The sequence below is a fragment of the Rhinatrema bivittatum genome, chromosome 6, assembly GCF_901001135.1.
Source record: "Rhinatrema bivittatum chromosome 6, aRhiBiv1.1, whole genome shotgun sequence".
NCBI lineage: Eukaryota > Metazoa > Chordata > Amphibia > Gymnophiona > Rhinatrematidae > Rhinatrema > Rhinatrema bivittatum.
This window is the reverse complement of record NC_042620.1, coordinates 258,435,165-258,457,972: the sequence shown is the minus strand read 5'-3', so window position 1 is coordinate 258,457,972 and position 22,808 is coordinate 258,435,165. Positions and strand designations below refer to the sequence as shown.

General features: G+C 45.7%; 1 protein-coding gene across 1 annotated transcript in view; it reads left to right on the top strand.

Annotated features, from left to right (window-relative positions):
- Positions 1-22,808, top strand: part of FBXL19 (F-box and leucine rich repeat protein 19) — a 129,872-nt gene that overhangs the window by 70,028 nt on the left and 37,036 nt on the right. The window contains exons 6-10 of the mRNA XM_029606906.1: positions 8,698-8,874; positions 9,264-9,296; positions 9,805-10,439; positions 16,656-16,819; positions 21,012-21,173. Of these exons, the coding sequence (XP_029462766.1) occupies positions 8,698-8,874; positions 9,264-9,296; positions 9,805-10,439; positions 16,656-16,819; positions 21,012-21,173 (1,171 nt within the window). The remainder of the gene's footprint in view (positions 1-8,697; positions 8,875-9,263; positions 9,297-9,804; positions 10,440-16,655; positions 16,820-21,011; positions 21,174-22,808) is intronic.

Sequence of the window (22,808 nt, the reverse complement as noted above, 5' to 3'; positions counted from 1 at the left end):
ATGCAATAAACCTTATTATCGGAATCATCCTGGATGGAATAAATGATAGCTTTATGGAACAATTGGTTCAGAACCGACGAGAGAGGGAGCAATTGTAGATCTAATTCTCAGTGGAGCACAGGATTTGGTGAGAGAGGTAACGGTGGTGGGGCCACTTAGCAATAGTGATCATAATATGATCAAATTTGAATTAATGACTGGAAGGGGGACAGTAAGCAAATCCACGGCTCTCGTGCTAAACTTTCAAAAGGGAAACTTTGGTAAAATGAGAAAAATAGAAAAAAACTGAAAGGAGCAGCTACAAAGGTAAAAAGTGTGCAAGAGGCATGGTCATTGTTAAAAAATACCATCCTAGAAGCACAGTCCAGATGTATTCCATACATTAAGAAAGGTGGAAAGAAGGCAAAATGATTACCAGCAAGGTTAAAAGGGGATGTGAAAGAAGCTGTTTTAGCCAAAAGATCTTCATTCAAAAATTGGAAGAAGGATCCAACAGAAGAAAATAGTATAATGCATAAACGTTGGCAAGTTAAATGTAAGACATTGATAAGACAGGCTAAGAGAGAATTTGAAAAGAAGTTGGCCATAGAGGCAAAAACTCACAGTAAAAACGTTTTTAAATGTATCCGAAGCAGAAAGCCTGTGAGGGAGTCAGTTGGACCGTTAGATGATCAAGGGGTTAAAGGAGCACTTAGAGAAGAAAAGGCCATCGCGGAAAGATTAAATGATTTTTTTGCTTCAGTGTTTACTGAAGAGGATGTTGGGGAGGTACCCGTACTGGAGAAGGTTTTCATGGGTAATGATTCAGATGGACTGAACCAAATCACGGTGAACCTAGAAGATGTGGTAGACCTGATTGACAAACTGAAGAGTAGTAAATCACCTGGACCAAATGGTATACACCTGAGTTCTGAAGGAACTAAAAAATGAAATTTCAGACCTATTAGTAAAAATTTGTAACCTATCATTAAAATCATCCATTGTACCTGAAGACTGGAGGATAGCTAATGTAATCCCAATATTTAAAAAGGGCTCCAGGGGCGATCCGGGAAACTACAGACCAGTTAGCTTGACTTCAGTGCCAGGAAAAAAAGTGGAAAGTGTTCTAAACATCAAAATCACAGAACATATAGAAAGACATGGTTTAATGAAACAAAGTCAGCATGGCTTTACCCAAGGCAAGTCTTGCCTCACAAATCTGCTTCACTTTTTTGAAGGAGTTAATAAACATGTGGATAAAGGTGAACCAGTAGATGTAGTGTACTTGGATTTTCAGACGGCGTTTGACAAAGTTCCTCATGAGAGGCTTCTAGGAAAAGTAAAAAGTCATGGGATAGGTGGCGATGTCCTTTCGTGGATTACAAACTGGCTAAAAGACAGGAAACAGAGAGTAGGATTAAATGGACAATTTTCTCAGTGGAAGGGATTGTGCAGTGGAGTGCCTCAGGGATCTGATTTGGGACCCTTACTTTTCAATATATTTATAAATGATCTGGAAAGAAATACGACACGTGAGGTAATCAAATTTGCAGATGATACAAAATTGTTCAGAGTAGTTAAATCACAAGCAGATTGTGATAAATTGCAGGAAGACCTTGTGAGACTGGAAAATTGGGCATCAAAATGGCAGATGAAATTTAATGTGGATAAGTGCAAAGTGATGCATATAGGGAAAAATAACCCATGCTATATTTACATAATGTTAGGTTCCATATTAGGTGCTACTACCCAAGAAAGAGATCTAGGCATCATAGTGGATAACACATTGAAATAATTGGTTCAGTGTGTTGCAGCAGTCAAAAAAGCAAAAGAATGTTGGGAATTATTAGAAAGGGAATGGTGAACAAAACGGAAAATGTCATAATGCCTCTGCATCGCTCCATGGTGAGACCGCACCTTGAATACTGTGTACAATTCTGGTCGCCGCATCTCAAAAAAGATATAATTGCGATGGAGAAGGTACAGAGAAGGGCTACCAAAATGATAAGGGGAATGGAACAGCTCCCCTATGAGGAAAGACTAAAGAGGTTAGGACTTTTCAGCTTGGAGAAGAAACGGCTGAGGGGGGATAGAATAGAGGTGTTTAAAATCATGAGAGGTCTAGAACGGGTAGATGTGAATCGGTTATTTACTCTTTTGGATAGTAGAAAGACTAGGGGGCACTCCATGAAGTTAGCATGGGGCACATTTAAAACTAATCGGAGAAAGTTCTTTTTTACTCAACACACAATTAAACTCTGGAATTTGTTGCCAGAGGATGTGGTTAGTGCAGTTAATATAGCTTTGTTTAAAAAAGGATTGGATAAGTTCTTGGAGGAGAAGTCCATTACCTGCTATTAAGTTCACTTAGAGAATAGCCACTGCCATTAGCAATGGTTACATGGAATAGACTTAGTTTTCGGGTACTTGCCAGGTTCTTATGGCCTGGATTGGCCACTGTTGGAAACAGGATGCTGGGCTTGATGGACCCTTGGTCTGACCCAGTATGGCATTTTCTTATGTTCTTATGTTCTTATAACGACTAATTGCCAGATGCGGTTACAAAATTGGTCTGCAGACACAGTTTGCAAGTCCAGTCTCACAAGGTTACCCTTTCAGAATTCTTTTTTATTTGTGCCCTTTTGGAGGAACCTCTACTCAAAATCTCATTCCTTCAGAAGGTCTCAGTCCTTTCGACCTAGAAAGCCTCATAAGGATGCAGGCTTCAGAACCTGGGCTCTTATCTTCACAGTGAAGGTACAAGGACTCACCTAAGGAGGGGTGGGTCCAGAGTTTGACGGACCAGTGGGTCCTAGAATTGATAATGGACAGCCATGCTCTGGAATTGCTCCAGATTACTCTGAATGCCTTTTATGGTCTCTACATGCAACTCTCCGCAGAAGAGTGTGGCAGTGGAGATTACCTTCAGGATGCTGTTGGCCTGTAGGCCACTATTCTCTTTTTCTGTCATTCCCAAGAAGGAGGAGAGATCTTTTGACCCATCCTGGATCTTAAGGAAGTTAATCATCTTTGGCATTTGACTCATTTCCAGATGGAAGCTCTGCGTTCTGTAATTTTGGCAGTACAAACAAGGGAGTTTCTCACATCTTAGATCTGATGGAGGCATATCTACACATTCGCCAGGAACATCAGCTTTTCCTGAGCCTTGAATTTTTGGGCTGCATTATCATGTTCAGGCTCTGCCCTTCGGGCTGGCAATTGCTCCCGGGACTTGCTCCAAGGTCATGGTGGTAGTAGTAGCATTTCTGTGCAAAGAAGGCATCCTGGTACATTTGTATCTGGGCGACGTATAGTAATCTAAAACGCTGGAGTGTTTCAGCATATGATTTGACGTGGAGTTGGGTAGAGTATTTCTGCTGGAGAGTCGTATTCAGAAGTTAGTTGCTCAGGTTTAGGCCCTGAGGGAGGACTATTAGGCAGGCCTCCTCAGGTCCTGGGGTCGATGACGGTTACTTTGGACATTGTCCCCTATGCGAGGATGCTCCTGTGGCCCCTTCAATACACGTTGCTTTCCCAGTGGCAGCCATCTGCAGTAACAGGAATGCATGATGTGATTTCACTTGACCCTGGTGGTGCGCGTTCAGTTGCTCTTGTGGCTACAGGTGGATCATCTCAGGAAGGGGATTTCCCTGGAGGCACCAGGTTGGTTGGTTCTTATGACAGATGCGAGCCTTCTGAGTTGTGGGGCTCATGGTCAGGAGTTGGAAATGCATACAATTCCACTGACATGTTGGAGGTTTGCCGAGCGACTGGAAGCTCTTGCAGTGACGATACTGTCGGACAATACATCAACGATGGCCTACATCAATCATCAAAGCGAAACCAGAAGCTTTTCAGCTTATGGTAGTGTGCTGGGGTAGTCCGTTTTGGGTTTTGCGGGCATCCTCCGCCAATGCAGCAGTACCACAGTTCTTTCGTTGTAGTAGAGATCCGAGAGCATAGAGTATCAATGCTCTTGTTTGGATGTGGCTGTTGACAGAATGGTATATGCCTTCCCACCATGGCCACTGTGGGATCATTCAGAAGATTGCTAGCCAGACTGAAACCGTACTTTGGATTGACTCCAGAGGCCGTAATAGACCGTTATGCAGAGGCAGCCAGAGGGCAGACCTCTTACGGCTACTGCTCAGGATGGATCAGTTGTGTCAGGGACCCATTCCACACTACGATTCGGGTTGTTTTTGTCATTTGGTTTGGACCTCTAAAGGACTCGGTTGTTAAAGTGTGGTTATCCTTTTGCAGTGATTTCTACTTTGCTCCGCGCCAGAAAGGTTTTTTTCTATGTCTCTGGCCTTTGTTACAATTGGAGAGTTGAGAGGCCTAATGTAAAGATTGAGGAGCGAGGTTAATAGCCTCTCAAGGGGAACTTCCATTAATTTTGGAATTTCTGCCAGAAGGTTTGCTTTAAAGGCTTGGCCCTTACCACCCTGACGTTTCAAGTAGCATCTCTCGCTTGTTATAGGGGGCGAGTCATTGGTGAGCCATTGTCTTCTCATCCTGATGTGTTCCGGTTCTTGAACGGTTCCCGCTTTTCATTCACTTCATGGTCTTTCCTACTTCCCTTGAAGACAGTTTTTTCTCATGGCAATCTGTTCAGCATGTCGGATTTCTGAGCTGCATGATCTTCTTGTTGTAGACTCTTTCAGTGTGTGACTTCCTTTCTTTTGCTGATAGTGATTACAGGAGTTTCAATTGGATCACTCCTTTTCCCTGCCCACACTGGACAGGGATAGTGCTGTGCGTGAGTTTCATCTTGGATGGATGGATGTCAAGCAGCATTTGATGAAGTATTTAACGATTTCTAAAGCTTTCAGAAAGTAGGATCAGCTGTTTGTACTCCATGGTGGAGATAAACAAGAGGAACCAGCAACACAGGCAACTGTAGGCCATTTGAAAAAACGATGTCATCACAGCTGCTTTTGTGGATGCTGAGATTCCACTAGTTAGAGTGCCTTCCACTCGAGCTCAGGTGGTATTGTGGGTGGAACCTTAGTTATTGTCTCCGAATAAGTTTTCCTGAGCAGCCATGTGGTCTTCCTTGCATACCATGCCAAGCATTACCGCTTGGACATTCGGGCTCCAAAGGGAGCAGCCTCCCGCCTGTTTGGGAGTAGCATTGGCCTGCCTGAGTGCAGAGGAAAGAGAAATTATTACTTACCTGATAATTTCCTTTCCTCCAATGAAGGCAGGCCAATCCCTGACCCACCCTCAGCTGCCGATTTTTGCCTTTGATTCGCCCTTTAGGTGCGGATGCTGCAGAGTGTTCTTCCTGCTGGTTCATTGGAGGACTGGTAAGTGTCTTAACCAGTCCCTCAGTTTAGTGAATGTTAATTCTTTTGTCTATGTTGCCTATTGGTTGGTAGCTTGCGTGGTTGACTGTTAATAGTCATGTTCAAGTATAATCAGTTTGTCCATAGTTTGGCTTTTCCAGAGATTACTGGTGGGTTGATGTCGAGGCAAGGCTCTGTGTCCATGATGTCAGCTTTTATTCAGTCTCCATCTGCTGGTAGAGGTGCACAGCCCACTTGTAGGGATTGGCCTGCCTTCATTAGAGGAAAGGATATTATCAGGTAAGTAGTAATTTCTCCTTTGATTTTAAAATTATCAGCCAAATATTGCAGCATTAATGTAAATAAGTAAACAGATATCTGTTTCATTGTTTTTCTCTTCTAGTTACAGTGCAAATAATTTTGTTTAGGCGCTTTCTGATTGATTACCTTTGTTAAATTCATTTGATTACATCAATTTGTATAGACTGTGTATAATGTAAAATGTCTTTCTTAAATTTGTGATATAAAATAAATATGCAGTGCATGACTAACCACTAGAGGAGCCAGTTGAGTCCATCTTAAGGCAGGCAATAGAGATGATTAGAAATCTGTGAGAAAAGGAAAAGTTTAGACCATGAGAGATCTGGAGGAGGTTATGGCAAAACATAGTGATAGAGAGGGAGAAAATATGGTTTTTGCTTATGCACATTTACTTTTGTATGGCTATTTACAACATTGTGATAAGTGCAAATAGTTTATGTGTATATGACTATTAATTTGTTGATATTTCAAATTAAAATGTGTAGGGTAGGACTGATTATTTATTTATTTATTTTAGAAGTTTTGAGCACTTATGTAACCCCTGCCCTGATCCTGGACATGGGCAAGAGCAGTATCCATTCCTCCCAGGTGTTTTCCGCATGTGGGAGTGGAGGTTCGCTTTTCCAAGGCCCTTAGAGTTTTTACAGGAGGACTTTTCTGCACCCTGTCCAGTTACAGTCAGCCTGAACACCACACTGCATACCAAAGCAGTTCAAAAATAAATTTTTAGCACAAGTGTACACCAAGGATTACATGCACAGAAAAATGGCCAATAGCAAGAAAAATACACTCACAATAGCAAATTGCTGTGCACCCCGGGAGGTAAGAACATAAGAAAATGCCATACTGGGTGAGACCAAAGGTCCATCAAGCCCAACATCCTGTTTCCAACAGTGGCCAATCCAGGCCATAAGAACCTGGCAAGTACCCCAAAACTAAGTCTGTTGTAAGTACCCCAAAACTAAGTCTCTGAAAACTAAGCTCTCTGAAGCAGAAACCCTCCTCTCTTGGCTATTCTTTTCCTGGATGCAATTCTCCTTTCTCACCCTCTGTTCTCTTCAGTCTTACAGTAGATGAGTCTCTAGCTGATTCTTTTTTTTTTTTTTTTCAGTCAGCAACTCTTTAGGATCTTCCTTTGATAGGCTGTTTTTATTCCCTGTACTCCCACAAAGGACAATCCTCTTTTTCCACACTTCTGAAGAACTTCCCTTGGATAGGTGAGGTGTAGGGACTACTTCTTATGTTCACTAAAACTCTCAGGAATCTCTCTCAGACCCCAACACTTCTTCCTACTCCTGGAGATCTGGGCATCCTGACCATGGGCCCCAGCCATTCTTCCAGGAGAGCACTCCTCTTCAGGCAACTCTCTGTTGAGAGAGGACTCCTGGTCTATTCCCTGTGGAAGGAAAGAACCCAAACTAGCATCTCACTATGGAGAGAGTCACTCCAGCCAGCACCTTCGTTTTAGAAAGGCCCCTTTTAAAAACTCCATGCACTCACATGGGCACAGGATTTGTATTAAACCTGTCACTTCCCACCGAGGAGTGTCTGTCTTCTATACCCACTCCTGCTCTACTTTGATATCGCTCTTAGAGTCAGGGTCTGTTGAGATCGCTGATTCTTCACTAGTATGGGGCAAATTCTGGTTTCTCCTTACATTTGTATGTCTCATTAAATACAAGTTTATTCTTGCTGTTTCTCCTGACCTTTTTTCCCCACAATCATAACACCAGAAACATAAAGTTCAATTTCCATTAAAAGAAGTTGACTCTTTTTTGTTAGGCCACTTTTAGGGCCATACATTAAATTTCTCTCCATTGATATAGCCCTTCTTTAATTATTCACTGGAATATGATTTGAGACTGAGGTGGCCACCAGTAAATGGGATAAATGTATATTTTGCATGTTCTTTGGAATTTGCTGGCATCCTTGCAGACTTTGCTAAAAGTCACTATGCCTTCCCAGATCAGATTTCTTTAAATGTCATCATGCCTTCATTAAACGTGAGAGGCTGTCCAGTCAAACTCTTCTTAAAAATGTCTCTAAAATTCACACAGTCCCAGTCACAGATTTCTCTACAAGTTAAAACTCTTCCCTAGTCTCAGACTTTTGAAAATTTCACAAGTCCTTCCTAATCAAACATGCCTCCAAAAATTATTATATCCAATATGTTACTCCACAATACCCCACCCACTATTGATGAGAATGCCATTTGTACTAGGAGATGAAACCCGACAGTGAGGAGAAAAGACACAATGAGGACTCCCCTGATGAAGAAAAATTTGTTTTTCGAAACATGGCCATGTTGGGAGAACTTGACAGCTAAGTTTTTTTGGGACATTTAAAGTGAATAGGAATTTTAAGAGGCGTGTAGCCGGCTTGTGAGAGTTTTAAAGGGAGAGCTAAGTATTCCCTCGGCGTTTTTTGAAAGTGTATAAGGAATTTAAGTGGTGCGCTCAGCCGGTTTAAGAGAGATTTAAAGCACAGAAGAATTTGAAGTAGCGCTTAGCGCAAAGCCAGTTAGGTTGGCGCACAAAGCTGAGAGAATTTGATAGTTAAGCGCTTTTGGGACATCTAAAGTGAATAAGGAATCTAAGCAGCGTGCACAGCCGGTTTGAGAGACATCTTACGTGCTTTAAGCACGTAAGAAGTTGAAGCAGTGCTGAGCGCAAAGCCAGTTAGATTGGTGTTAAATACACAAAAAGTTTCTTCAAAAACACCATTGGTTTTATATAAAAACTCATTAAGAAAAATTAAAAAATATTTAATAAAATGTTCATCTGAGAGTGGGAGGGGGGTAGGTTCATGATTACAATTGAAAAATTGCTGTAGCAAGGCCGTGGAGGCATTGAACAGATTAGTGTATGAAACCTACCTCATCCCATATTAAAATGTATTACATCACTAGTGGGTGGGGTATTGTGGAGTAACGTATTGGATACAATATTTTGATCTCACCACGAGCGGAGATTTTTTTTGAAAGATTTTTCCCAAAAATTATTAGGCACCTGGTAGTCCCAGGCCTTTCTAAAAATGACAGTGGGTGAGACCTCCTTGATAGCAGCAGCAGCAGCCCTTTGATGCTTCCTCTTCTGTCCCTTTGCAGGACACTGATGCCACGGGGAAACGCCGGGTAGACAATGGGGAGGATGCAGCAGTGCGCTGGAAGCTGACGGATGAGCCAGTGCTGAACAAACCCAAGAGGTTCCTGGACGAGACCCAGGGCCCAAAGCGCAAGAAAGAGCGGGACTTGGGCCCAGACGCAGAGGGCCCCAAGAAGAAGGTAGAGCTGGGACAGACTGGGCCTCATGAGGGGAGACTGGAAAGTCACATCTGCCTCACACTGGTCCAGCATTCCTCTACTGGAGAAAAGGGGGTGCCAACAAAGAAACCTGGCTCTATTATCAAACACTTTTGCAAGCCTGCCCTTACCCTAGAGAAAGTCAGTACCTTAAAAACTGGAGTCCAAGGCAGGTGCTGGTTTCTGAGTGCCCTTCTTATCCAGCACCCCCCCCCCCCATTTTTTTGTTATATTCATTTCTTTAGGGGTCAACACACCTCCCCTTCTTCTCCTTGTCTGTCCCCCCCACGCTTCCATGAGTGGAAGGGGGGGTCCCTGTGTCTGTATTTTCACTTGCTAACATTTTGCTTGTCCTCTCTCTCTCTCAACAGTTAAAAGGAGACAGGGGCAGGCACCTGAAGAAGGTGGGTGGACTAATACTGTGTGCTTTTACTCCGTAGCCACCTCGCTGGCTTTCTACTGTATTTCCAAGTCATCTGTGGAGCTTGTATCACCTCATTGGTGCCGACTGGCACAGCGTGCTTACACCGCACCATCGCGGGGGGGTGTGGGCACGGCCATATTTGCCCGACCCTCTGCTGAAGATTGGCGATTCAGCTACCCATGCTATATTCATGCTTTACATGTACTGGTGTGACATCTGCATGGGCTTTTCTGATGATAATCCACACAGCAGTGTCTCCTGGTTTGTACTGGCAGGAGCAGCTAAGCAAGAGAAACTTTAGAAATACTTTAGTCTTTTCTCAGGGAACAAAATAAAAAATTGAAAGATAAAAAAAAAAAGAAAAGTGAATCTTGATAAATGAATTACCGACACAAGACAAATGCATTGTGTTGGTGCGACTGTTGTTTAATCTCATATATAGTGTCTGAATAAATGTATATGCTCCTGTCTCTTTGCTTCCAATCCAGAAACCAAAAGCACCTCAGGGGCAGAGTGAGCCAGCTGTCCCTTCAGAGGAGACACCTCAGCGGGAAAAACTTGAGCGCTTCAAGCAGATGTGTCAGCTACTTGAAAGAGTTCGGGGTCCTTGCAGCTCCACCTCCAGCTCTGACTCGGACTCTGACACAGATTCCCAGGGCTCGGATCCCAGCAGTGAGGCAGCTTCAGGCTGCCCCTCCCCAGCACTGGGCTTCAGCGAGAGCGAGGAGGAGGAAGAAGAGGAAGAGGAGGGCCGGAATGGGGGCTCAGAGGCTCGCAATGGGAAACAAAGGGCCCGGGGGGGCTCACGAGAGAAGGAGAACAAGCGACATGCAGGGGGTAAGGGTTGCAGGAGAGCCGTCAGGGCCAGTGGACAGCCAGGGCTGCGGGTAATGGCCAAGGCACAGTTTTTGAGTCGGCCCCCAGCTCCCTCTCCATCAAAACCACAGCAGTTGGAGCGGCATGTGGTGAGACCTCCTCCGCACAGTCCTGAACCGGATTCCCTGCCTCTGGCTGGTGGCTCCCAGCATGTCATGCAGAGGCACGTCTGGCTCGCTGTCTTCCGCCACCTCAGCCATCGGGAGCTCTGTGTCTGCATGAGGGTCTGCCGGACATGGAGCCGCTGGTAAGCAATGGGGGACCAGGAGAACGGGATAGAGAGGCAGGTTAGGGACTCAAGGAAGAGGGAGAACTGGGGACCCTGTCCTATTGTGGGATGGCAGCATTGTACTGGCTCTGAAGTTATGGTGCAGTAGGTACCATGAAGGGAGTTGGCTCTAGTCTGCAGGGTGCTAGGATAAAGCAGAGATAAATTGTGGTATTGGAATAAGGCTGGAGTAAAACTAGGATTCTCCAAGGACAAGCAGATGGTAGTCCTCACACATGGGTGACATCATCAGATGGAGTCCTGAAGCAGAAAACTTATGTCATCTAGAACTTTGACTAGGTACACTGAGCATGCCCAGCATGCCCTATACCATGCATCCACATGGGGTCCCACATGGGGTCCCTCTTCAGTCTCTCTTTCTTTTTCCATGGAGATGTAAGCCTTACGGAGTAATTGAACTCACTTTGGCTGGTTTTTGCCTTGTGGAACTTTTGCTCGTCCTGTTTTTTCACGGTTTTTTTCTGCGATCTGTTGCCAGATCCCTCTCAGTGCCTTCTTGTAGTGTTCCCAGTCAGGATTTTCAGCATTTCAGGTTAGTTCCTTTCACAGTCGATTCCCGCTGTGGTGGTGGTCCCTCGGTGCCCACCGACTTAGATGCCCGCTGCCCGCTGCCATTGCTTTTCGACTTACAGCCCTTTTGTTTTGCCCCGTCATGACCACGTCCGGTTTTCGCTGATGCCCCCAGTGCTTGAGGGCCATGTCTATCCCTGATCCTCATGAGGTGTGTGCACCCTCTCTCTGCCTGGGGGCATCGTATGACATCTGGGGTTGCCACTCGTGCACCGAAGGGACGTTGGCTTTGACTCGACAAGATGGATCAATTCTTCGGGTCGAGGAAGTCTATGCCATCGGCAACAAAGGACCTCAGAGCTACACCAATGGACACCATGCCATCAACATCGGTGGGACCGTCCTGTCAATGTTGCCGGTGGCTAGGGCAGCTGGAGACTGACCGTTGTTGATGTCATCTGGGCCGAGGATGCTGGGTTCATCATCTCCAACCTCAGCACCAGAGAAAAACTGGGCTGAGCTTTAAGGGAAGCCTAAGAAGCTTCAGCATCAGTCCCCATTGATGCACAGCCGGGCACGGAGATAGACCGGCTTTTGCCGCGATGCTCCTGAACTGGCCCTGGGATCCGCAATGGTCTCCACTGGTCCTGGTGCCAGTCGCCAATCCCCCTTATGAGTCTAAAGAAGATCTGGCCATCACTCCTTCCTCCCAGTCGGTGTTGGCATTGGCAGCATTTGAGGAGAAGCTGGAGCACCAAGTCCAGTTGGTGGTGGAGTGGGCGCTGCAGGACTTCAGTCCTGTGGTAGTGTCAACACCAGAGCCACCCATCCTCATACCGCTTCTGAAGAAACTCAATGTGCTGATTGGTGTGTTACCGACCCAGCTGGCATTAGTGCCTGGCAGGGCACCGAGGCCTCCCCTTATCGACATGGTAGTCATTGCCAGTTCCTCTGAGGATGAAGCTCCACCGAGGCTGGCAGAGACGCCGAGGCCTGCAGCCCCCCATCCAGTTCTACTGGTGCCTGCACCTCCGGATGTAGGCTGAGCACCTAGGGCCCCATCCCCTGTAGCATACAGCAAGGTTGAGGGTTCCTATGACCCCTGGGGGGATGATCTGATGGAATCCTCACTGAAGACTCTGATGGTCTCCTGTCAGACCCTTCTCCTCTAGATGAGCGAAGAAAGTCTTCACCTGAGGACTTAACCTTTGCAGGGTTTGTGAGGGTGATGGCGGAGGCCATCCCTTTTCAGTTTTTGACACAGGAAGATGCTAGGCACAAAATGCTTGAGATCCTCCAGTTCGTGGAGCTTCCTAAGGAAATTGTGGCGGTACATGAGATCCTTAAGGAGTTGCTGTTGAGGATATGGGAACATCCCCTCACAGTGTCTCCCATTAGCAAGAAGGCGGATGGGGCTACCTCATCCAGAAGGCTGCGGATTCGATAAGTGTCAGCTGCCTCACCAGTCAGTGGTGGTCGAATTCACTCTAAAGAGGGCCAAGCGTTCTCGGGCCCATTTCTCGGTGCCCCCGGGGAAGGACCACAGGGAGATGGACGCTCTTAGGAGGAAGGTGTTCTAAGGTGCTTATTGCTCACGTCATTGCCTACCAGCTCTACATGAGCCAGTACTTGCAGAACATTTGGAAGCAGGTGCAGGAGGTGACAGAGCAAGTGCCTCAATAGCAGCAAGTCATCCTCATGTCTGTTGTACACAAGGGTCTAGATTGCGGAAAACACGAGGTCCATGTGACCTACGATGATTTTGAGTTGGCATCGAGAGTCTCTGCAGCGGGAATTGGTGCCTGCAGAATGGCACGGCTGCAGTCCTCAGATCTCTGACAGGAAGTACAGGAAAGATAAGGTGATGGATGCTGTGGCCACCATGAAACCCTCCAACAACTCTCCATTAGTACTCTGGACTCGTCCTTATCCTGGAAGCCTTCAAGACCGAGGCCCAGGAAGTCTTTCACCATGAGAAGTACTATCCTCCGCCTCCTCGATCCCATCAGCAGCATCAGAGTTCCTGCAGTTGTTCCAGGCAGTAGAGAGCTCCCAAACCCCAACCAGGTTCTTAGTCAACTCTGGGATGGGGTTTTGACTGGGCTATAGGGAGCATAAGCTAGTTGCCCTTACCCAGGATGATGAACCCTCCGGTCGTGGGCAGGCTATGGTTCTTTGCTAACCAGTGGCCCAGAGTTACCTTAGACCAATGGGTTCTGTCCATCATCCATCAGAGGTACCAATTTAAATCTTTTGGGTGTCCCGTCAAATTGCCATCAGTGCCCACACTGGGGACTGGTAGGTCATCAGGAAGTACTACAAGTGGAGTTCTCCTACCTCTTAACGGCCAGAGTGATTGAGCCTGTTTCACCAGGGCAAAGAGGGTGGAGATCCTATACTAGGATCTTCCTGATTCCAAAGAGAACAGGAGGACTGTGTTCCATCCTAGACCTAAGGGCCTTGAGCAAGTTTCTAAAAAGAGAAAAGTTCAAGATGGTTTTCCTGGGCACCTTGATCCCCCTTTTGCAAAAAAGGGACTGGCTTTGCTCCCTTGACCTAAAGGACACACACACTCACATTGAGATCCTTCCCAGTCACAGGTAGTATCTCCGATTTGTTGTGGGAACACAGCATTTCTGGTACCGAGTGTTATCATTCAGGCTTGCGTCCCTCCCACGGGTCTTCACAAAATGCCTGGCCGTGGTGGCGATGCACCTTCGCAGACTGGGAGTGTACGTCTTCCCATATCTGAACGATTGGCTGGTCAAGAGCACGTCTCAGGTAGGGGCCATCAGGTCCATGCACTTGACCATTTGGGTTTTGGAGTCACTAGAGTTCATTCTCAACTACCCAAAGGCCCATCTCAGCCCGTCACCTCAATTGGACTTCATAGGAGGCCTGCTAGTTATGGCTCAGCCAAAGGCCTTTCTGCCCCACCAGAGGGTCGTCGCCATGGCATCCTTGGTGGCAGAGATTCAGCAGAGCCAGCAGGTAACAGCCTGGCCATATGGCCACAACCATCCATGTTACTCCCTTGGCACATTTACACATGCGAGGAGCCCAAAGGACCCTGAGGCCACAGTGTCACCAGGCTACTCAGAGCCTCCAGGATTGCATCCAAGTCACCCTGTCTCTCAGGGACTCCTTGTCCTTGTGGCAGGTACTTTCCAATCGGGAACAGAGAATCTCATTTTGGAGTCTACCCACTCAAATTGTTCTAACCATGGATGTATCTACCCTGGGATGAGGAGCTCATGTAGATGGGCTCGGTACCCAGTGTCTTTGGTCCATCATCTAGGAATGTTTTTGTCAAATCAACTTCCTGGAGCTTCGGGCGATCCGGTACATGCTATGGGCTTTCAGAGATCAATTGTCCAACAAAGTTGCCCTGATCCGGACCAACAACCAGGTAGCCTTGTGGTATGTCAACAAGCAGGGAGGCACGGGATTGTACCTTCTGTGTCAGAAAGCAGTCCAGATCTGGTCGTGGACCCTGTCCAATGGGATGGTGCTCAGGGCCATGTACCTGGCTGGGACGAAGAACTTGGAAGTGGGTAGGCTGAGTCAAGCCCTCCAACCCCATGAGTGATCCCTGGACCAGGGGGTAGCGAATTGGATATTCCACCTCTGCGGGAGCCTGGATGTAGATCTGTTTGCATCCCCCTGCATCAGGAAAGTGCCTCTGTTCTGCTCCCTGTACAGGCCAGATGGCAAACCATGTTCTGATGCCCTTGCCTGTCATTGGGGCAAGGGTCTTCTGTATGCGTATCCTCCGATTCCCTTAGTGGTGAAGACCCTCTTGAAGCTTCACAAGGACAAAGGAACTATGATCCTTAATCCCTCATTGGCTGAGACAGGTCTGGTTTCCACTCCTGCAGGAATTGTCCATCCGGAAACTGATCAGCCTGGGGATTTCCCCAGATCTCATCACGCAAGATCAGGGCAGGCTGCGACATCCCAACTTCCAGACCCTGTCGCTCAAAGCCTAGATGTTGAGAGGTTTTTCTGCAGCTGCTTCATCTTTCAGAGGATATGTTTTGGGTCATGGTGGGTTCTAGAAAGCCTTCCTCTAGAAATTCCTACAGACTGAAGAGGAGGAGAGTTTCCTTGTGGTGTGAGCAGAAGGCCCTAGATCCATTCTCCTGCCCCACACAAAAAATGCTCATTACCTTCTACACCTGTCTGAGGCTGGCTTGAAAACCAACTCCGTTAGAGTTCATCTGAGTGCAATTGGCACATACCACCAAGGTGTAGATGTGCGCCCATCTCTGTACAGCCTATGGTACGTTTCATGCGGGGCCTGCTTCAATTGAAGCCTCCCCTAAGGCTTCTTGCTGTGTCTTGGGACCACAGCGTGTACTTGATCTGGATCTTCATATTTTTGGTGGCGGTCACTTCAGCACGCAGGGTTAGTGAGCACCAAGCCATAGTGACTTATCCACCTTATACTAAATTTTATTAAGAAATGGTGGCCTAAGGTGGTGATTGACTGGTTATGATGGAAATCCATCGTCCTGGCAATATTCTTTCCCTGGCCCCATTCGCACCAAAGCGAACGAGCACTGTACAGTTTAAAAACTGCAAGTGAGCCTTAACCTTTTATCTGGAGTGGACAGAACCCCTTAAACAGTCCACCCAACTTTTTATTTCTGTTGACAAGAATAGGTTGGGCATTAATGTTGCCAAACACATACTATCCAATTGGCTAACAGATTGCATCTCCTTCTGTTATGTCTAGGTGGGCCTGCATCTTGGGGGTCATGACAAGACTCATTCTGTTGGAGCCATGTAACGTCTGCCCATTTCCGAGCAGTTCCAGTGGAGGAGATCTGCAATGTGGAGTTCTCTCCACACATTAACATCCCATTACTGTCTGGATAGGGATGGCCGATGCGATAGTAGGTTCGGCCAGTCTGTCCTTCGAAACCTGTTTGAGATGAAGAACCCAACTCTCCCAAATAAGGGCCCATTATTTGGGTTCAGGCTGTCTCCCCCTCTGTTACCAACAGCATTGGTGGTGTTGTCTGTTGGTCCCCTTTTGTATTGGGGAGCAGCCTGTGGCTAAGGATTCACCCATGTGTGAGTATAGCATCCTGCTTGTCCTCAGAGAAAGCAGAGTTGCTCACCTGTAACAGTTGGTCTCAGAGGACAGCAGGATGTTAGTCCTCAAGAAACCCACCCACCACTTCGTGGAGTTGGGTTTCTTCTATTATTCTATTTTATTTTAATTGTAATTCTATGTTACAAGACTGAAGAGCGACCCATTGTATAGGACTTGCTGGGCATGTTCAGTTTTCTTGGTCAAAGTTCTAGAAACTTTGATATAAGTTCTCTGCATCATGGCTCCATCTGATGATGTTACCCATGTGTGAGGATTGACATCCTGCTGTCCTTGGAGAACACCTGTTACAGGTAAGCAACACTGCTTTTTCTTGCAGGTTGCTTAAAGTTAGGTTGACATTAGCTTGCACAGTACTGGGATTAGGTTGGTTTCACCCTACAAGGTTCTGAAATAATAATGAAATTGGCCTATGTGCTGGGCTATGCCTTGCTTTAGATTAGGATTAGCTTTGGGTATTCTGTGGGCTTATTTAAATGACTATTGTATTGAAATATGCATCTATTCTAATCCTTTCTCCTATTCCTCCCCATCTCTGGTGGCAGGTGCTGTGACAAGTGTCTCTGGACACATATTGACCTGAGCCGGCGGAAGTCCATTACGCCACCAATGTTGAGTGGCATTGTGCGGAGGCAGCCAAGCAGTCTGAATCTGAGCTGGAGCAATATTTCCAAGAAACAGCTCATGTGGCTCATCAGTCGACTGCAGGGTAAGAGAGAGAGGCTCTAACTGATAGATCCCTGCTGTAGAAAGCTGGGCTCTAAATGTAACAAACATCCACCTGTGACGAGATAAGCTGCAGAAAGACAACTGTTACAACCTGACTGTACTGAGATGGACTTTGACGGACAGCTATTCAAAAACTGTCTCTGGCTGTGACAGAGTTCAGCAGAGACAGTCTGACTGTTCCAGGACTGGTTGTGACAGAATCCTGATATATTCTGACTGTGACGAAGATTTGACTGCTAATGTCTGACTGTACAAAGACAAGTGCTGACTAATTCTTTGACATCTATACCCACATAAACAAGCTATACATCTATACCCATATAAGCAAGCTAATTCTTTGACATCTATACCCATATAAGCAAGCTCTCATTGGGACCGATAGAGCAGCTTTTAAACTAGAACAAAGAGGAAAGCCGACAGTCGCTCAGCAGCGCATGGTTCGGAGAGAGGTATCTTCAAAGGATACTAATGATGCATTAGAATTAGGGCATCCCGACAGTGAGGTTCCAATTATAAGAAAAGTAGTCCAAGTGCCTGTAACTAAAAACTCACCTGAGTTAAAAAAAATTCTAATTTATCCCTATCAATTAAAAAGCAGAATGAAAATACAAACAAAAAACAAACTTTGAAATGTTTGTATGCTAATGCCAGAAGTCTAAGAAGTAAGATGGGAGAATTAGAATGTATAGCAGTGAATGATGACAGACTTAATTGGCATCTCAGAGACATGGTGGAAAGAGGACAATCAATGGGACAGTGCTATACCAGGATACAAACTATATCGCAATGACAGAGAGGAGCACCCGGGAGGCGGTGTGGCGCTTTATGTCCGGGATGCCATAGAGTCCAACAGGATAAACATCCTGCATGAGATTAAATGCACAATTGAATCTTTATGGGTAGAAATCCCTTGTATGTCGGGGAAGACTATAGTGATAGGAGTATACTACCGTCCACCTGGTCAAGACGGTGAGACTGATAGTGAAATGCTAAGAGAAATTAGGGAAGCTAACCAAATTGGTAGTGCGGTAATAATGGGAGACTTCAATTACCCCAATATTAACTGGGTAAATGTATCATCGGTACATGCTAGAGATATAAAGTTCCTGGATGGAATAAATGACATTTTTATGGAGCAATTGGTCCAGGAACTGACAAGAGAGGGAGCAATTTTAGATCTAATTCTCAGTGGAGGACAGGATTTGGTGAGAGAGGTAACGGTGGTGGGGCCGCTTGGCAATAGTGATCATAATATGATCAAATTTGAATTAATGACTGGAAGGGGGACAGTAAGCAAATCCACGGCTCTCGTGCTAAACTTTCAAAAGGGAAACTTTGATAAAATGAGAAAAAGTTTAAGAAAAAAACTGAAAGGAGAAGCTACAAAGGTAAAAAGTGTGCAAGAGGCGTGGTCATTGTTAAAAAAAAAAAAATACCATCTTAGAAGCACAGACCAGATGTATTCCACACATTAAAAAAGGTGGAAAGAAGGCAAAACGATTACCGGCATGGTTAAAAGGGGAGGTGAAAGAAGCTATTTTAGCCAAAAGATCTTCATTCAAAAATTGGAAGAAGGATCCAACAGAAGAAAATAGGATAATGCATAAGCATTGGCAAGTTAAATGTAAGACATTGATAAGACAGGCTAAGAGAGAATTTGAAAAGAAGTTGGCATTAGAGGCAAAAACTCACAGTAAAAACCTTTTTAAACATATCCGAAGCAGAAAGCCTGTGAGGGAGTCAGTTGGACTGTTAGATGATCGAGGGATTAAAGGAGCACTTAGAGAAGATAAGGCCATTGCTGAAAGATTAAATGATTTCTTTGCTTCTGTGTTTACTAAAGAGTATGTTGGGGAGATACCCGTTCCGGAGAAGGTTTTCATGGGTAATGATTCAGATGGACTGAACCAAATCACGGTGAACCTAGAAGATGTGGTAGGCCTGATAGATAAACTGAAAAGTAGTAAATCACCTGGTCCGGATGGCATACACCCCAGGGTTCTGAAGGAACTCAAAAATGAAATTTCAAACCTATTAGATTACAAATTTTTACTATCATTAAAATCATCCATTGTACCTGAAGACTGGAGGATAGCTAATGTAACCCCAATATTTAAAAAGGGCTCCAGGGGCGATCTGGGAAACTACAGACCGGTTAGCCTGACTTCAGTGCCAGGAAAAATAGTGGAAAGTGTTCTAAGCATCAAAATCACAGAACATATAGAAAGACATGGTTTAATGGAACAAAGTCAGCATGGCTTTACCCAAGGCTAGTCTTGCCTCACAAATCTGCTTCACTTTTTTGAAGGAGCTAATAAACATCTGGATAAAGGTGAACCAGTACTTGGATTTTCAGAAGGCGTTTGATAAAGTTCCTCATGAAGAGGCTTCTAGGAAAAGTAAAAGACAGGCTAAAAGACAGGAAACAGAGAGTAAGATTAAATGGACAATTTTCTCAGTGGAAGGGAGTGGGCAGTGAAGTGCCTCAGGGATCTGTATTGGGACCCTTACTTTTCAATATTTTTATAAATGATCTGGAAAGAAATATGACGAGTGAGGTAATCAAATTTGCAGATGATACAAAATTGTTCAGAATAGTTAAATCACAAGCAGATTGTGATAAATTGCAGGAAGACCTTGTGAGACTGGAAAATTGGGCATCGAAATGGCAGATGAAATTTAATGTGGATAAGTGCAAGGTGATGCATATAGGGAAAAATAACCCATGCTATAGTTACACAATGTTAGGTTCCATATTAGGTGCTACAACCCAAGAAAGAGATCTAGGCGTCATAGCGGATAACACATTGAAATCAGCGGTTCAGTGTGCAGCGGCAGTCAAAAAAAAGCAAACAGAATGTTGGGAATTATTAGAAAGGGAATGGTGAATAAAACGGAAAATGTCATAATGCCTCTGTATCGCTCCATGGTGAGACCCCACCTTGAATACTGTGTACAATTCTGGTCGCCGCATCTCAAAAAAGATATAATTGCGATGGAGAAGGTACAGAGAAGGGCTACCAAAATGATAAGGGGAATGGAACAGCTCCCTATGAGAAAAGACTAAAGAGGTTAGGACTTGTGAGCTTGGAGAAGAGACGGCTGAGGGGGGATATGATAAAGATGTTTAAAATCATGAGAGGTCTAGAAGGGGTAAATGTGAATTGGTTATTTACTCTTTCAGATAATAGAAAGACTAGGGGGCACTCCATGAAGTTAGCATGTGTCACATTAAAAACTAATCGGAGAAAGTTCTTTTTCACTCAACGCACAATTAAACTCTGGAATTTGTTGCCAGAGGATGTGGTTCGTGCAGTTAGCATAGCTGTGTTTAAAAAAGGATTGGATAAGTTCTTGGAGGAGAAGTCCATTACCTGCTATTAATTAAGTTGACTTAGAAAATAGCCTCTGCTATTATTAGCAACGATAACATGAAATAGACTTAGTTTTTGGGTACTTGCTAGGTTCTTATGGCCTGGATTGGCCACTGTTGGAAACAGGATGCTGGGCTTGATGGACCCTTGGTCTGACCCAGTATGGCATTTTCTTATGTTCTTAATACAGTGCGCTCAGTCGAGCGCTCTGTTTAACCCGCTGTCGGACGTGTGTTAATTAGGAGCTAATCCACCCCCTAATGCAATAGGAGGATTAGCGCCTATCTAACGTGCGTCCGACGCGGAGTGCATGCAAATGCATTTGAATGAGGCTATTACTCATTCACTCCTAATGCAAAAAAATGAATGTGTGACTCAGACGCACATTTATCACTCAGCTCTTAACGCCTGCCTGGAGCAGGCGTTAAGAGCTGAGCGCACTGAAAAAAAAGTACAGAAAAGCAGAAAAAACTACTTTTCTGTACTTTTTTAAAAGTTAAAAAAAAAAGAAAAAACTCTCTGCCGGCATCTGACTGCAGTTATGAACACAGACGCCGAGTTTATCGGCGTCTGTGTTCATAACCGGCAGACCGCAGGGGCGGCGTTATCAAGGAGGCGCTAAGGTCGCGCAAGTGACCCTAGCGCCTCCTTGCTAGCGTGACCCCCTAATTTGCGTATTGCATGGCGCCAAGCGTGCGTTAAGAAAGTGGGCGCTGAAAAAGTCAGCGCCCGTTTTCCGCGAATAATATTGCATCGGCTTCATTGTTCCTAGACCGAGTTCTTTCTCTTTCTTTCTAGGGTTGAAAGAGTTGCTGCTGTCTGGCTGTACTTGGTCCTCGGTCTCTGCTCTCTGCACTGCTTCATTCCCCTGCCTCCGGCTGCTGGATCTCCGCTGGGTGGAGGATGTGAAAGATTCTCACCTCAGGGAGCTCCTCTCACCTCCTGCTGATACCAAGCCAGGTGAGGGGGAAGAAGGATAGAAGGAGAGCTATTACTAGCATCAGTAGCATGGGATATACTTAGTTTTTGGGTACTTGTTCAGGTTCTTGTGGCCTGGATTGGCCACTGTTGGAAACAGGATGCTGGGCTTGATGGACCCTTGGTCTGACCCAGTATGGCAATTTCTTATGTTCTCATACTTAGCTTTGCTATTCTGTTCTCAGAGCCCCCAAAACAGTGTTGCATGTACCCTCTTATACCTTAACGTCCTACTTTAAAAGTCCTAAATACAGGGCGTTCCTTCTGTCAGCGCAGAATTGCTTTGGTACCTCAGACCAGGATCTGTGCAGAATCCATCAGAATCACACTTTGTCTCTCTTAGATTCAGATTTAGTAAACTTTACTGACATGACAGTTTGTACATGTGTTGCCAATGTAATACATAATTTCCTAGCATGTAGATCGATGGACTCAGGACCTGTGGGTTTATGCTACCCTGCCAGCAGATGGAGATGGAGCAAGCTGACATCACAGTATATATAACCCTGCAGTGACCCCAGCCTGCCAGTATTCTCAGTCTCCAGCGAATGGTGGACATGCATCTCCCTATGGGGATTGCTTTGAGTTTTTTGAAAGGAGAAATTTGAAATTCTAAATTGAGGAAAAGAAAGCCCCGTTCTCCTGCGGTGATGCCTAAAGATCTCTCCCCCAGCTGAGAATTCCTGAGGTGATTTTCGTGGTCCCTCAGAGGTGTGCCTTGATCTAGTAGCTGGGTTTCCCAGTGTGGACTTAACTGCTAGTGCAGGAGGCCAAGCACGGCGGTGACGGCAGATGCCCTCTCCCTCCACAGCTGGAGACAGTCTCTGTACTCAGCTGGTAAGGTTTAAAAAAAAAGAAGAGAAGGTTTTACCTGAATCAGAGACAGTTAGAGGGGTTTCAGGATTTCCTCCGGTCTCTGTTCTCGAAGTGCCATGGCGACATTTGTTCCCGCTGCCATTGGGGTTGGGGAACTGGGCAGCCTGGTGGGTTGAGCGACCCCTGGTGGGCCAGGCCCCACACTTAGGTTTTCTTCTTGCATGCTGCGAGGTAGGCTTCGGCGGCTGTTTTCACGTGCTCTTCTACGTGTTCTGCTGCCCTCTGTAGGCAGTCAGTGTGCGCAGTGTGTCAATGTGTCTCTGCGCACGCGTTGTGCCCTCATTTTTTGGGCGTGCTTTTTATGCACCCAAACTTTTATGCGCTTAACCTGACACACAAGTTGTGCGTGCACCTTGCCGCGCTTTCTTCTAGGCGCTTATTTTTTGGGTACATTTCATTTTTTAGCTCGAGTCGTTCTGATGCATGTTTACCGAGCAATGGCGCTGGTTTGCACAAAGTCCAAGCATTTTCCTATTTGTGTTGCCTAACATATTAGGGCTTCTCAGCCTGACCTGGCTTCTAACCTGTGTCAGCGCTGCTCAGACGCTCAGGGAGAGTTGTCTTCCTCGAATTTTGCTAAGCCTGGCTCTTCCCATTCTGATCACAGCCTTGACTGGGGGGGATGCCAGATTTTGGTTCTCCCTTGACTGGCTCCTCCGCTGGCGAGGGCAGTTCTGTGGGACCAGCTCCAGTTCCTTCTAGGCTTGGTCTGGACCTGGCTGCTTTTTCTTGGTGGAATTT